Source organism: Vigna angularis, chromosome 5, assembly GCF_016808095.1.
Source record: "Vigna angularis cultivar LongXiaoDou No.4 chromosome 5, ASM1680809v1, whole genome shotgun sequence".
Taxonomy (NCBI): domain Eukaryota; kingdom Viridiplantae; phylum Streptophyta; class Magnoliopsida; order Fabales; family Fabaceae; genus Vigna; species Vigna angularis.
The window spans coordinates 33,129,946-33,145,942 of NC_068974.1; the positions used below are offsets into that span (position 1 = coordinate 33,129,946).

Sequence of the window (15,997 nt, forward strand, 5' to 3'; positions counted from 1 at the left end):
GTCTTCCTCAAGTTTGAAGCTAAAGACACAAGAGTAAGGACCCATGAAACAGAGCCATGGAAACTCTCCTTCTAAATCCTTATAATAAAGTAGTCTTAAAATGTCAATCTATTCATGTAGCCCATACATTTTTGGAACAAATTTGTCTACCGTGAGATTCTTATTGTCGTTTCAATTGATGCTTTCTGCAAGGTCAATGAATCGTGTAGTGTGCCAATATGGAAACAGCAATATATAATCATTAAAATCAACCCAGCTTTTAAAATTCATGACTTGAAGCACCCCTTTTAAAAGGGTTCATAAAATTAGCTTTTCACCAACTTTTTCTAGCTTTGAGAATTAAATCTGGTCATCTAGGATATGTTACATTTTGATGTTAAGTAGAAGGCATCCAATGTCAAAATCAAGTCACATTCTTGACAATTGACATCAGCTCCAATGCCAAGAGAAGGGTTTTGAAAACGACCTGCACTAATTTTTTTTTCTGCACCTGTTGCCCTTGAAGGTGAAAGCTAGGTAGTATGCAGTAATCAATAATTTGAAGCAAGGAAAAGGAAGGGTGCAAAAGGAAGATATTGTATCAGGAGTTACAGCAGAATGTGCAATCACTTCAAATCAGAATGGTAGTCCTTCTCTATCCAGCACAAAAGATATTGAAGGTAATGGACCACTGGGACCACACCTGCTCCATTTGCATTGAGTCAATTGTCAAAATAATTTTACTTGTAAGCTTAGGAAAATGTCACGTGGACCCACCAAGATATATATACAAAACCATGTTGAATTCAAACTAAAGCAGTTTTTTCTGTTGTCTAGGTTCTGAAACTTCAATTTTTCAACTGCTGCTAGATGCTGTGTCTGAAAATGGTTTGGATTGGATTATAACCCGAGCTCCTGAAGCAAGCCTGTTGAGGAAACACCAATTGTTTCAGTTAATGTTGCTGAAAGGTGTAAGAACATAAGGATAGTTTTATAGGAGCCTTAAGAAATAAATGGAGTCAACACTTAACTTTCTTCAATTTTGATCACTTCCTCCTCTTCCTTAAATGAATCTATCCTCTTTGATTGTTTTTTCCCTGAAAGAGGTTCTGTGATTCTTTTGCTGCTACCATTAGATGTCACTGAGGATATGCCAGAGCCATCAATTCTGTCTGATGAGTGGCGTGGTCCATCAGAAACAGGGGATCTCATGGATTCACTTCGGGGATGCTTGGACAATGAAGCCTTAATTGACCGTGGAATGCATTTTGAATGTCCTGAGGATGATGATTCCTCTTTGTCTTCTTGTGGTTTCTGTTCTTTAAATGTCCTGGCACATTTGTGAGTTCATTTTGTAAAACATCATAGGCCACAATGTGACAATTAACACGTCCCTATCAGATTTAGTGGCATGTTCGAAGATAAATATACAAAGGTTCTTATTTCATAACATAGAAAGAGAACAAGCAGTAATGATGTTCCCAATAACATATGATAAATGTGTCTCTCTTTCTTACTCCACAGATTCTCAATCCAGCTTTTTTGTATTCAATTATTCCACTTTTCATATCACATACTAGCATCATAAAGCAGCAATGAAAGACTTTCTGTTTGGACCTTTGAAGCCTTCATTTCCATGAGACATCTCATACAATCAGAAATAGAGATATAAACATGCATGTGAAAGTACTTGTATTGTATGAAATCATTAGCTTCAAACACCGATAAACCAAAACATAAGAAAACATAGATTTTGAAACCATTTTATTGAACAATGACATGGCCAAGGGTAATTAAGATGGTCAATTTTTTTTAATAGAAAAATGCCGAGAGATAGACTCATGCATTTAATGCAAGAGAGAGAACTTAAAGCAACAGGAGAAGAAATTCAGATTTGAAAGAAACTCAATTAGCCTTGTATGACCAGATTGAAGCATTATCACCTTTGGACCACAGCATAACTTGTCTGGCTTTTCAGTCTAATCTGACAATAATCTAAAGAATTACAATATCTCAATTATTATTCCTATTACATTACCACATCAAGGATCAGACGAGAAGCGACCCATATACTATTTTTCTCAGCTTTGAATAAGTATTAGGAAATGACTAGTCTTTTCTAGCATAATTAAGAAGCAAGTGCAACTCTTCACCATGCTAATTATGATGTTGCTAGTGAAATTTTAAAAGCAAAAGTTACCTCTCATCGCTGTAGGAAGAAGAGCGTTTCAGAACATTAAGTCCATTTCCTTCCTTCAGTTTAGTCTCAACTAAGCTTCCACTAAAGTATTCTTTGTCTTCTAATCTGAGACTCATCAACTTTGGATTCTCAGCTAAGCAATCTAACTCCCCCAACACAAAAGAAGTTGAGAACAGTGGGGAAGGAAATTTTGAGCTGGAAAACCTGGGCTTGTATGAAGGAATAAGTCCAAAACTGTGGTTTTTCACTGATATTGAGCCACACGATATCAGTTGCATTAGCAAATTTGAAGCTTTCAACCTCGTGTTGGTCGGTTCCCGAATGCTCTCCTCCTCCAGAATCCTAAAGCTGTTTACTTTACTAGCATCAGCTCTAATCAGAGATTCCAAAGTTTCAGCCTTCCCCACAAAAGACGAGGAACTTGAAGTTGAGGGAGGAGAAACGGTATCCCTGCAGATTTGTGGAGTATCTTTCACTTGTGGATCTTCTTCAACTTGACATATTTCATGGCATTCAGATTCCAATGATCCATCCTCCGTTGATACACCCCTAGTACAAGTTTTCTGACACCTGGATCTGCTGAATCTTTCTTCAGTCTGAGTTGAAGCATCAGCAAGTCCTTCAGTTTTATAAATTTTGTATTCTGTCAATGCCAGGCTTAGAGCATCACCCTTTTCAGCTCTAGCCTCTGGAGAAACATCAGAGGAACCAGATTGTTGTTCTTGGGAAAGCTCGTCGTCTTGGGAGATTCTTGTCTCTTTCCCGTTCATGCTCGAAGAGGATGAGGCTTCATCATGGCTCCTAGAAGAAGTTGGCCCCGGCAACAGCTTCACGCTTTGTATTTGAACATTATTGACGGGACTGAAACGATCTGCGAAGTAAAATCCATTGACTAAGGTTGCAGGAACTCTGTATCATTTAGGACCTAACAATTTCTTACCTGTGGAAGATATTTACCTGAATTTGATTCATCAAAGAGCTCAGAACCTTTTAGAACATATTCATTTCCATGAGCTGGAAGAATTATATCATCTTCACATAGATCATGCCACACAAATCCATGCTTGTAGCTTCTGAATTACAAGAAGAACGTATACCAGTGATGAAAAAATAACCTAAAGTTAAATATCTTAAATTGCAAATTTCATGTAGCCTTGACTTCTCTAAAATGTCAGAGGCACAAAACCAGTGATGTTTTCTTTTTCCCTCGACATAAAAATTGAAAACATGAACATAGAAAATGCAACAACTTGCTCACCTCTTGCAAGACCATGAGTACAAGGAAGCCATACCTCTACCTCTCAACGCATTAAGTCTATCAATCACGTCTGCAGAAGAAACAGCCGTCAAAATCCACAACCAACAAAGTAAAACAACAGAGACAACACCCCACCCCAATGAGGAAAACCAAGATTATGTCCTCCCATTACTCATTCTACCTCTCAGGTATAGCCCGTCCGGTGAAGAAAGAGGGACCTCCATGAAATGAGGGTGCTCGAGCTGCCTGTTTCGACAAAGATAGTAAATCACGGGCACCTTCAAACTCTGGTGGTATTTTGGGGACTTCTCAGTCCACACTTTTGCCCTCTCCGGACTCACTTGTCGGTTGTACTTCTTCATCCTCGTTTCCATTCCCGCATGCAAAAACAGCCCCCACCACCCCTAAAAATTGAATCTTTATCGTGCCCTCACCTCGTAAACTCTCTCAAAGAGAACCCCACTTCTCCATCTGCTTCATGCCGCGCAAAACCGTTACTGGGTGTGGAGATTCACAGACTTTCCACCGCCGTCGCTCATACTGCAATGAATCAGATCTAACAAGCTCGTGACACCAACATGCGTGTGAAAACTGGAATATTTAACAACATCGATGCAAAACTAAATAAGGCAAGAGGACAAAAAAAATACCTTGAAGAAAAAGGGAACTGAATAAGAAGTTGAGGAGAGAAAGAGAAAATAGGAATGAAGGCCCAAAATTGAAAAGTTGGGAAAGAGTGAAAGTGGGAGTGGAAGGGGATGAAACAGAGACAAGAGTGGGTCAAGAAACTCAGTTTGAGTAGCTTGGTCCGTATTTTATGGTGATGTTTTTGGCCGATTTGATGGACTTTGTTGATGTGGTTGAGCACTTCAGATTTTTGTGTTTGTGTTTGTGCTGTGTTGTGTTCGGTTGTCTGACTTTGTTGTTTTTTCCACCTTTTATAATATTAGTTCTCTTCTTCTGTCCTTTTTCAAACTACCACATTTGCCCTTCAAATCATGCGCGGTAAAATTCAAAGAATATATATATATATATATACACACATATACATATCAGTGAAACAATATTTCTTATTTATGAAATAATATTTATCAGTGAAAACCGATTGTATCATGGATTTATGTGAAGCAGTTAGAAATTAATTTTGGGAGCTGTAAAGTGTAAAGTAAGCCAATAATTTACTGTCAGCAATAATGTGTTATAAATATACCCAGTCGTACAAAAACTTTATTTCTTCGTTTCTGGTTAACTGTTTGGAAATCTGTATTTATGGAAATGTCTGATATTAGATAACTTAACAAGTTGCATGGAAATAATATTCACTTTGGTCAATGAGAGGTTCATGTTTATAATATACAAGTTGTTTCGAAATATGATTAAAATTGAGTGGTGTGGATCTAGGTGGTATAAATTACAAAGTAGTGTTATCCATTATTAATATGAATGTAATAATTAGTTGAGTGTTATTATGTTAAATTTGAATGAGTTAATTATTGAAACCATACTTGAAGCAATTAGTCTAGAAGAAATGATAAGTAGCTTTACTTTAAAAATTTAATGATCTTGGAAGTGAATGTTTAGAAAGGAGGAAACAACTATGATTGGGAAGTATGGCATAGTTATGTGTGAAAAGATTTATGTCATTACAGTTTATAAACAATGATCATTTGAATGTCATACACATGGTTTCTCCTATTGTCTTTTTCCTTTTGAAAAGAGATTGATTTTCTTACGGAATAATAGATTTGCAAATGAGTTTAAATAAAATTATGCAAATGCCACCATACTTGAAAAAGTTTGTATAAGTCTAACAATATTCGTGGGACATAGCTTACATATAAAGTTGCAACAATATTTGATTGTGCAACACAAACCAACAAACGAACAAATTGTCAAAATTTATACTTACAACCAACTGTCAACACCAACATATAATACAACACCTACTACTAAATATACTAAAAAAGTTTTAATAGAAAACTAAAATCTACACCCAAAACAAAAAAAATGTCATTCGACTCACTTGGAAATTGAAAATCATTGCCTTGTAACAATTGAGACTCCACAAGAATTTCTATGGCTTTTCATGAGTCTACTTTTCTTCATTCTAATGTTCATCCTGTGAGCATTAAAGATGACAAACAATCTAATTTTTATTGGTATTGTCGGGATTTCTTTTAACATTAACGAGAAATTTTCATGTTGGCCGAGTTTATACATGAATATAGATAATATTTAATTTTTTAAAATGAATATGATAATAAGGATTAAAGATGTATATAGTTGTCTTATTTTATCATTATGTCAATTTTTATATTTATTGTTTTCTTTATATTTATTATTATTTTAAATTATTAAAATATTCACACTTTATTACGTTATTACTAATATGAGAAATTAATCTTTAGATTTATGAGTTAGAAAACCTTAATTTTTTTTCACCCAAACTTTTCATTATCTCTCTTAATTATTGTTTAATATTTACAAAGTTTACTATATTTCTAATTTATATTTTCTTATATTACATACACATTTTGTGTTGTATGATTTCATTCAAATGATACATTGAACTCGATGAAACACAAACTTCGATTTTATTTCATTAAATAGTCTGTGGAGCACATATTTAATTATTTATGCTCCTTTTTATTATATTTTATTTATGAATTTTTTTTACATGAAAATATCACAATTTATAGAATTCAGATAGTTCTGATTAAAGATGAGAAAGAGTTGGATTAGACACATGTTTACATGCTACCCCGTACTAGAAAACCCGACCTATAACCTTGTTGATATTCGTTTAAAAGACATCCACATATTTTATTCATAAATACTTGCAGATATTTAAAAAATAATAATTTATAAATTCTTAAAATAAAATTTAAATAAAATTTCAAAAAAAGGAAAGTAAAAAATATAATATAAATTAAATTAAATATAAATTAGATTTTAATTTTAATTAAATTTAACTTAATAAAATATAAAATAAAATTTAATTGTAATTAAATTTAACTTAATATAATATAAATTAAATTTTATTTTTATTTTTTTACGGACAATGGATACATATGGTACAATACACATATCCAACTCCTTTATAAGTGGTTATTAAATTATTCCTTACTTGTTATATACGAGTTTTCGTTTGAAGTATCTATTTATTATTCATAACAGATTTTATTTGCGATAATACTTATAATGTACATTTTTAGGAAGAATTGTATTATGACATACTTTTACATTTATTTGACACAGGATATAAGAGTAAAATAGTCATAAAAGAGTAAAAATTTATATTTTTCAAGAAAGAAAAAAGAAAAAATAAGTAAGAATAGTGTCAAATAAATATAAAAATTTGGATGTGTCAAAGAATATTTTTATTTTTTGACAGGTGATATCATACTTTCCTCTTGTGTTTTTTTTTATTTAATTAATATTTGAGAATAATATCGTATAAGGTGTAAAATATACATGTGAGATGTTGGTACGAAGACAAAAATAAAACAAAACTTTTATATTAATTATATATGAGAATATAGATAAAAGTTTACTTAAAAAAATATAGTTAAACTTGTAATCTCTACTTTCTACTTTGCATTCTCACTTTAATAGATAATATAAAATGTACATATTATATTTTTTAAGTTTTCTTCAATTATCCAATAAATTATTTTTTTTCAAAACATCCTTCCTTTTTTTTAGTCATCTCATTTAATTCCATACCAAGTGAAAAAAAAATCATATCATATTATGATATTTAATTAGTGTTTTTAACATATTTTAACACAACCATTAATAAATATTTTTTTAAGAAAAAATCATTAATGATGAAAACGCATTCAAAATCATCTAATAAGCTTGGTGTTAAGAAAAATTAAATCATTTAAAACACAGGGACATTATTAAAATTATTTGCATAATCATAAACTTTGGTTTTAAAAAACTGAAGTATATTATTCTCCTGGCTATGGTTAAATTTTTAAAAAAGTTACTTTTATGCCACAATATCTTTAAACTCCCATGATTGCGAAGCTTTCGTTTTTTTATGCCACAATAAAACAAAATCACTTACATTACCTACATAAACATGGTTGTTAAACAATCTAATTATGAATAGTTGAAGGAATTATATATATTAATTGTTTCAATCACTTTGAAACATCAACAAAAATTACACTTAATATCTGTTATAAAATTGTTGAGCTTCGTTTTAACTGCATAAGTTAGACAACAAATTACCTATTCAAATGAAAATAAATGCGATACCTCCCACTACCGGTTTTGCTACTTCACCTAGCTGTCATCTTCTCAGGGTAGGCTCACTCTAACGTATTGTTCCATCGTTCATAAATAAAATCAAATGGTAAGATATAAGTGTTTACCAATTTTATCTTTTAGATATTTAGTCTTATATTTAACATTTTTAAAAGTTAGTTTTCCGAAAATCTAAATATTAGTTTAAGTTTTATATTAAATGAAAATGTAAAAATAAGAATTAAATATTCCATAGAACGAAAAGTCCTAAATTCATTATTTTAAGGTTATTTTTTGTTGGAATTATAGTAAGTTACGTTTACGTTTTATTGATGTTGTATTTCTTTAATGATTTTCTCTTTAAAGACCATCTCTTATTGATATTGTATCTCCTTAGTAAATCTTTTTTAAAATATCATTAATAATATTAAAACCAACGGTCAATGTTGGTGATTGGCTTAATCAAATCTTCCTATCAAAAGTTTTCTTTTCGAAACTAAACTTTAAAATTTTGCATGAAAATTTGTGTTAATATTTTATTTATAGGTTAGGTTTATGTCTCATTGTATGCTATTTGTGAATTTCTTCTAAAAGACACATTAGTAATAAATATTGATAATTGACTTAAAGAAATATATATATATATATATATATATATATATATATATATATATATATATATATATATATATATATATATATATATATATATATTAAAAGTGTCTAAAATGAAAGATCAGGTAAACGTAATTCATTGAAATGATTGACTATAAAATAAGATAAGATGTATTTGTGGTTAGAGGTCTTAAAGATCAATATTTATTCACTAATCCAGATTTTTTGTTTAACAATTTCTTCCATCTCGAATGATCAATCACTCATTCACTTGTCACCTTCGTATTATAACACGCAATTAATCATCGACCATAATAAGTAACAAAACCTTAGTGGCCAATTAACTAGATAATCAAGTGTTACATATACGAAGATATACATCAATGAGTATCATAACTTTTTTGGGCCATCAAAGATCATGACACAGAGAGTCACATTGAAAGGCACCAAAACTAAACCATTGAGACTTATGTTCATGTATACTTAGTGAATGATATTCAACCAGCTGTCAACACATAGTCTCATTATTTCTCATCACCGATCTTAAAAGGATTTCATCATTTATATGCTAATTCATCTTATTGCTAATAATACTGTTCCATTCTCTGATTTAAGGCAAACTAACATCTATGAAAATAACACAATAACCTTCAATATCTAATATAACAATTTACTATTCAGTTTACAGAGTAATCATGTTATCTCAAATCACACACTGATATAAAAAAAACGATCGAAGTGTGTTTTTCTATTAAGATACAAACATAAAATAAAAGATAAAAATAGATTTATATACGCATAAAATATCTTGACTTTGTAAATATTCAGATAAATTAATCTGGTTTCAGACAGACATGTATATGATGGGCCTTTGATCAATATTAATGGCTAACTGCAAAGTTGTCTAGTGTTATGATGAATTGAAATAGGTTATATAATCATCTTAATGGAGACCCACAAATCAATTCAAACAATTATTCCTTCCAGTACCCTACTTTTCTCCCTGGGCATGAAATTGGCCGCACACAACTGCATCATTTATAAGGTTCATAAAAAAAAATCTTAGAGTTATTATATATATATATATATATGTGTGTGTGTGTGTGTGTATAAAATGAAAAAATGGACCATTTTTCTGCTTCCCCTGCTGGTCAGGGGACACTGAATAGTGACACAGATTAATGGAAGTGTCAAGTTTATAATTTATCTTCTGAGTGTAATTATGCATCCAATTATTTCTAAATGGAGTTTAGGTGTATTCACTTGGAACAAAGTAGATAAATGTACTAATAAATGAATATTTTCATAACTTTATCTGAGATACTACAAATCTTTGTATTCCAAAGTAACATTAATATTTAATATTCAACATACTTCTACTGTCATAAGTTATCATGTTAAATTCAAATTATTTTCTAAACAACACGTAGAAGATGAAAATTCAAGATCTTTAAATAATTTACTATTACGGGTAATATATGAAGTAATAATATTTGAAAAGAATTGTGTATTTACAAGAGTTTAAAATATTTTGTACAATTTTAAAAATAAACCATGTCTTTATCATTTTATTGGGGAGATATATCTTTTACCATCATTTTATTCTATAAAATTATGTAAATCAAATTATATTTTAGTGATAATCAGTATCAATATTATGGTAAGTCAATCAGGATAGAAATAACGTTTTATATTCATACCATCATTAAAAATAGTTAGTATTTGATGAGTGCCGAAGAAGAATTCAAAACAGTTGAAAATAAATAAATATGTGTAAAATAATTTACTGTTTTGATTGGTAATTATAGAGAAATTAGAAAATTATTTTAATTTTCTTTTCTAAATTAGGTATGTTAAGTCTAGATAAACCAAGATGCTTTCTTGCCATTTTTTTCTGAAGCTGAATTTATAATGCTGTAATTATATTTTTTTATATAGAAATATAGAAACATGTATTGTTGTTATGTCTTTTTGTACATGATCACCGAGATTGGAGGATATGTTGACATCAAGTAAAAATAATCTCAACAAAGCAAGCTACTAGTATGCTGGGTATGTGGGAAAAAGTATACGTAGGTATATAATAAAGGAATGATAGAAAAAGAAAATCAGGTATATTTACCTAGAGCGGTCAAAACGAGTTATTTGGCTCGACCCACTACGGATTGGTAGGTAGATGGGTTGGCTCACTGACTCACTTAATTACAATCTTTTTAAATAAATATAATTCAAATCTAAACAAATTTCACTCCCAACAACATGAGTGTTTAATTAATTTTGAAAATAAAAAATTTAAATATTTTTTTCAAACAAAAAATAATAATAAATATTTTTTTATAAAATTAAAATTAAAATTAAATTTGAATAAAATAAAATTAGTTGGTGAGCCAATCCGGTCCACCACGGGTTCAACCCGCATGAGCTGAGTTTAAATGAGCCGGATTTAAATGAGTCGGGTTTAAATGAGCCGGGTTGAAATTTGACCCGCATAAAAAAAATACAATTTTTTCAAACCCAACCCGGTCCAAACTCGTGGTGGGTTGGGTTAGCTCGCGGGTTGTGACCCATTTTGACAGCTCTCAGAAAACCCGAATCAGTATATTTCCTGGATAGAGTAGAGGACAGTATAGTGATATATATTTATCTTTTTCTTCTTTTGGATATGGGTTGGAGTAATTGATTATCTCTATTAACTTAATTTGTTTTTGTCAATAACAAAGAAATCTAGATAAACTAAGGGGTAAAAATAGTGAGAAATAAAATAAGGAGGGAGAAATTAAAAGTCCATTGACATTGTTTGGATAAATAATTTTAGTCATTCTACAAAATTGAAACATATGATATTTTTTAATTATTCACAATTGAATTATTTTCATTGTAATAGTTTATATTTCAATTTTTTTATACAACAATTCAATTTCTCTTTTAAGACAAAATTCTATTTTTTGAATATTTGAAAAACTAAATTTTATCTTTTAATTCAAATTGACTTAGTCTGATTTTCGACTTGGATTAACTCATCTTGATTTTTAACTCAGAATCATTCGTTTTGATATTTGACTTGACCAATTCATTCTAATCTTCAATCCACCTAACTGGTCTCGACTTTCGACCCATATCAACTTGTTTCAACATTTATAAAATACTAACTTATTTATAACTTTAGCAAGGATTAACTTGTCTCAATTTTTGTCTAAGGTTAACTAAACCTTTGACCTAAACTAAATGAGTTTGATCATAAGTTAACTTTGTCATGAGTCAATTAAACGCAAACTTTGTCAAGTCAATTTATCTCACCCTTTAGTCATTGCCAACTCGTCTCAAACTTTGATATATGTGTGTCAACTCCTCTCAAACTTTGATATATGTGTGACTTATCTTGAATTTTGGTTTGACTAACTCGAAGAGTCATTCATTGTGCGACAAACCAACTTGACCTACAACCCACATCGAATCGGCTAATCGTTGGCCTACGCTAAACAGTTATTTTTTTGTTTTTTTCTTTGTTTTTATATTAGACGAGAATGAACAACAAAAGGCTTGAGAAATCGGAGATAGGGAAAAAGCCAGTGTGTCAACGATGGCAGCCGACCGAGTACCAGGTCAAGATCATGACAAACATCTTCAACTATGGAAACTATGGAGTCTCTCACCTTAGTCGGACTCAAATTTGTGAGATCACCGCACGACTCAGGGCTTACGGAGAAGCTGGGGAATACAACGTTTACTGTTGGTTCCAGAACCATGGGAACCGAGTGAGGCATCTACACTCAGAGCTGGACCCTACTGGCACAACATCGTCGTTCTCACCACCCTCGCTGCCGGAAGGTCCACGTTGGCTTCACAACCGCGGACTCTTTCCCGCAAACAGTGTCATCGGGATAGGAAGGACGACCTTTGGCGCGCTAATGGCAGGGTTGCTTCGGATGAACCTTTCTCTGGGCGTGAATCTTGTTGCTAAAGAGGAGGATCCTTCCCCTGCGCGGCTAGCTAAGAAAAGAAAGGTTGGGGTAGCTTTCTTTTCCCTGTTTTTGCTTGAGAGGAATACCTTGAAATGGCATGGGCTTAGGCTCGTTTTCAAATCCGAAAAAAATTAAAAATAGTGGAGAATTGATTTAGGGTTTCAGCCTATTTTCATTTCTGGAATGAAAGCGTCCTGTTTCCTTTTTAGAAGGAAATTGGGTTCAGCCATTTTCTTTTCTCCTTGTTCTGTTTTACTTCCTTTAGTTTTGTTTTTGGTAGGTTTCTTTGTATATATTAATCCTATACTCTTTTCTACAATAAAAATAAGCATCCTTTGTTGTAAATAAATAAATAAAGTTTTTGATTTGTTGGTTGTGTTGAGCATTGTTTGTGATTTGTTTTATTGAGCATTGTTTTTTAAAATTATAAAACAAACGGTTTTAAACTGTTATTGTTCTTAAATTGTTTTCTTCAATAAGAAAAATAATACAAATTATAAAATTATAAAATATAATTCTTGAGATTTATTGTTTTGTTTTTCTTAAACATAAAAAGAAGAATAAAAATATAAGATTATAAAATTAGCCAAAAATTGGTTGTAGTGTTTCTTTGATATTTAGTACCTTTTAATGATTACGGCATAGTTTTAATTTATTCTCTATTTTAGATTTTTCTTTAAAAAATAATTATGTAAATGTCACTGTTATTATTTTATAGTTTTTATTTTTTCATGTAGATAATTTTATTTTATTTCATTTTATTTTTTAATACTTAGGTAAATATATTATGTAAATAATACTTAATTTTACTTTAAAAATACTTTTGTATATATTCTATTTTATATTAAACCTTTATATAAATACTATTATTATGTCATTCTTAGGTAAATAATATTAAACTCTTATGTAAATATGTAACATCCCAAAAATGCAGTCCAAAACTATATAATAGAATAATCACATTAATTGATAATTCAGATCAGTCTTTGCACTAAAAGCCGAACGTACGCTTACGGCCGAACAACCTTACAAAAAGAGTTACCATAAACTATAAAGAATGAGCAAACCTGACCGAATGATTTACAAAATAAAATACCGAACGGTCATATATAACAAAAAGGAAAGGTGATCGAACGACCACCTTACTATAACTAGACTATCGACCGAACGTCCTACGGTTCAGTCTTAACTTCAATCTCAACTAGATTTTCTTCTTCCAACGCCTCTTCCAGCAGCTCGTCTCCTTCTGCTCACATCCACAACGGATGATCATTGCAATGACAAGACGAATGTACAAAACAAGACAAGACAGGAAATACACGGGATAAGCTTATGTAATTTAATTCAAGTATAAACATACATTTCCACACAATCAACACACAAGATATATTTCATCATACGTTTCATATAAATCATAATACTAGACTAACTGTCCGGACTGTATGAAATCTACATAGCTACAGGCGTTCGTGCACCCGGGTGGTGTAGTAACTGGGATGCCCTCAACAGCTGCCACCCGAGGTTAGTCCTATCTGTCCAGAGTACCCCTAAGGACTAGGCCTCCTGCTGTTCTCACACATGACCTATCCTCCTCTACGTGAGGACGAGTACTCACGGAACATCAGGATGAACAGCCAGCTTAGCATGCCCACAGTCATACTTTACAATTTCAATAATCATTCATGAGTCGTTCCTCCCTGGAACGCTCGTTCAAATCCACAACATTTCATTCATCTCATATTTTCTTCATCTTTCATTATCAATCTTCTCAAATTCATCTTTCATTACCAATCAGTTAAATTCCATCTTTGTTCAAGTATTCTCAAGGACACCCGATACCGAACGTTCAATCCTCACTCAGAATGAGGACGAACACTTGGAACGAGACAGAGAAGTCTCCCGTTCCAGAATAGAATAAGACCGAGAGGGTTACTTGTCAGGTTGAGAAAGAAACTGAGTACAACTATATGTCACAAGAACGACTAGAACAAACGTTACTTACAAAATGAGTCAATTAAATGAACTGACTCTCGTGAGCTCAAACCAAACACCTCAAAGAACATGTCAAGTACTAAGGCTCTAGGCCGGAACCAATGAATGTAGACACGTCAAGACATTTAAAGAACAATACTTAGAAGAATTCACATAAAGAAACCTAATGTCAGTCAATGACCGAACACGGTAGAGGGAAAATTCTATTGAAGTTGGACGAACACTATTTTCATCAAGATCATACAAGAAACGAGTACGAGCGCTTGGTATAAGACCGAACACTACTCATTACGAGCGCTTGGTGTGAGACCGAGCACTACTAAACTTATAAATAGAAAGCTTAATAAATATAATAAGATACTATTGGAATAAGGTTTAAGAATAACTAAAATATACAAATACATATATTTACAAAATTTAAGTTTATCACAAAATACTCAGATACAACTACGCTTGGCCGAACGCTCAAGCATAGTATTACCACACGAAGACGCTCGTCCTCAACGAGGGTTCTTTCCAAATGAAAGAATCCAATTTTATCCAAGGTTACTAGTATTACCGAACAGTCAATGACCATTCAATGACGAACATACATTATCATAGGGAAATTTCATATCCAGGACTCATTTACATAATTTCATAACTTTATAAATTCATATCATAATCATTTTTCATAATTCATACAATCCATATCATAGTAAATAATCATATTCCATATAAACAAGCATATCAGCATTCATACTTTATATACATTCAACCACTCAGCAACATGCATTCATTATCAACGAACGTACAAACGAACATATAATTAAATTAGATAGACTTACCTTACCTCTGAGCGTGAACGAACGTCCTAGAGACAGAAATACAGTTCGTCTGACTACAAATCTTTCTACCCTTGCGTTCCACAATTCTTCAAACTAAACCAAACAATAGAAAACTAATAATGACTCAGACAAGATGACAGCATGCAAGCAGAACTTGGTTTGCATGTACCAGAGAACGAACGACTAAAGACAAGGAAACTTACCAGTTCAGAACTCGAAACTGTACGGTTAAAAATGAAGCTCAGGACGCCGGAAATGCTTCTACGGTGCCTAAACGGTGATCGGAGAAGACAAAAGGTGAGATTTGGTAGAGAGAAGGGAGAGTTTTTAGTGAGAAGGAGGAGAAATGAGAATTTCAGAGTTTTGGAGAAGAAGATGCATGCAGAGAGTGTGACGTAAACTTTTCAAAAACTCAGTTTTGCTTAAAACGAACGTCCGCTCATCTGCTGACACCTGCATTCCACTATCTGATTTCCGGATCACCTCCGCTTGACACCTAGCGTCCGTTCAGAGGGTTTTTGGGTGCGTTTTTAATGGTTCTGACAAAATATAATTACTATTTCTTATAATTTTACTTTTTTTAAATATAGATATTATTCTTATATAATAAAAATTACAAAACAAAAGATAAAAAGTAAAAACAATAAAAAAATATAATAAAATAATAAATAACGGTGTGAGTACTCGTGCGATCGTCCGCATCAGTCTAGTACTTATTACCCTCCACATAAATAAATATCAGTACGAGTACTCGTGCGATCGTCCGCATCAACCCAATACTTATTACCCTCAACATAAATAAATAACAGTATGGATACTCGTGCTATCGTTCACATCAGCTTAATACTTATTACCCTCAACATACATAAATAATGGTGTGAGTGCTCGTGCGATAATTGACATTAGC

General features: G+C 31.9%; 1 protein-coding gene across 4 annotated transcripts; it reads right to left on the reverse strand.

Moving 5' to 3' along the window:
- Positions 1 to 235: 235 nt before the first annotated feature.
- Positions 236 to 4,383, reverse strand: LOC108340370 (protein SOSEKI 3). 4 transcript variants are annotated; one of them, XR_008248816.1, is made up of 8 exons: positions 4,088 to 4,383; positions 3,619 to 3,977; positions 3,438 to 3,507; positions 3,137 to 3,252; positions 2,180 to 3,050; positions 1,011 to 1,309; positions 757 to 905; positions 236 to 682 (listed from the first exon to the last, which is right to left on the reverse strand). XR_008248816.1 is itself a non-coding variant. In XM_052877541.1 (7 exons), the coding sequence occupies exons 2-7, from the start codon at positions 3,809 to 3,811 to the stop codon at positions 880 to 882; spliced, it is 1,575 nt and encodes a 524-aa protein (XP_052733501.1). In that variant the 5' UTR covers positions 3,812 to 3,977; positions 4,088 to 4,383; the 3' UTR covers positions 236 to 879. The 4 variants fall into 4 exon arrangements, 3 of the variants coding, with proteins under 3 accessions (XP_052733501.1, XP_052733502.1, XP_017433197.1); XM_052877541.1 differs by having other exon boundaries at positions 236 to 905; XM_052877542.1 differs by having other exon boundaries at positions 236 to 905; positions 3,619 to 3,993.
- Between the last annotated feature and the right edge of the window lie 11,614 nt (positions 4,384 to 15,997).

Bases quoted from the DNA above. Each gene is read 5' to 3' on its own strand.
- LOC108340370 (XM_052877541.1), bottom strand. From the start codon at position 3,811: ATGGAAACGAGGATGAAGAAGTACAACCGACAAGTGAGTCCGGAGAGG. The intron at 3,051-3,136 runs GTAAATATCTTC...TTTACTTCGCAG, and splicing joins CTTTGATGAATCAAATTCAG to ATCGTTTCAGTCCCGTCAAT. The intron at 1,310-2,179 runs GTAACTTTTGCT...CAAATGTGCCAG, and splicing joins TCTTCCTACAGCGATGAGAG to GACATTTAAAGAACAGAAAC.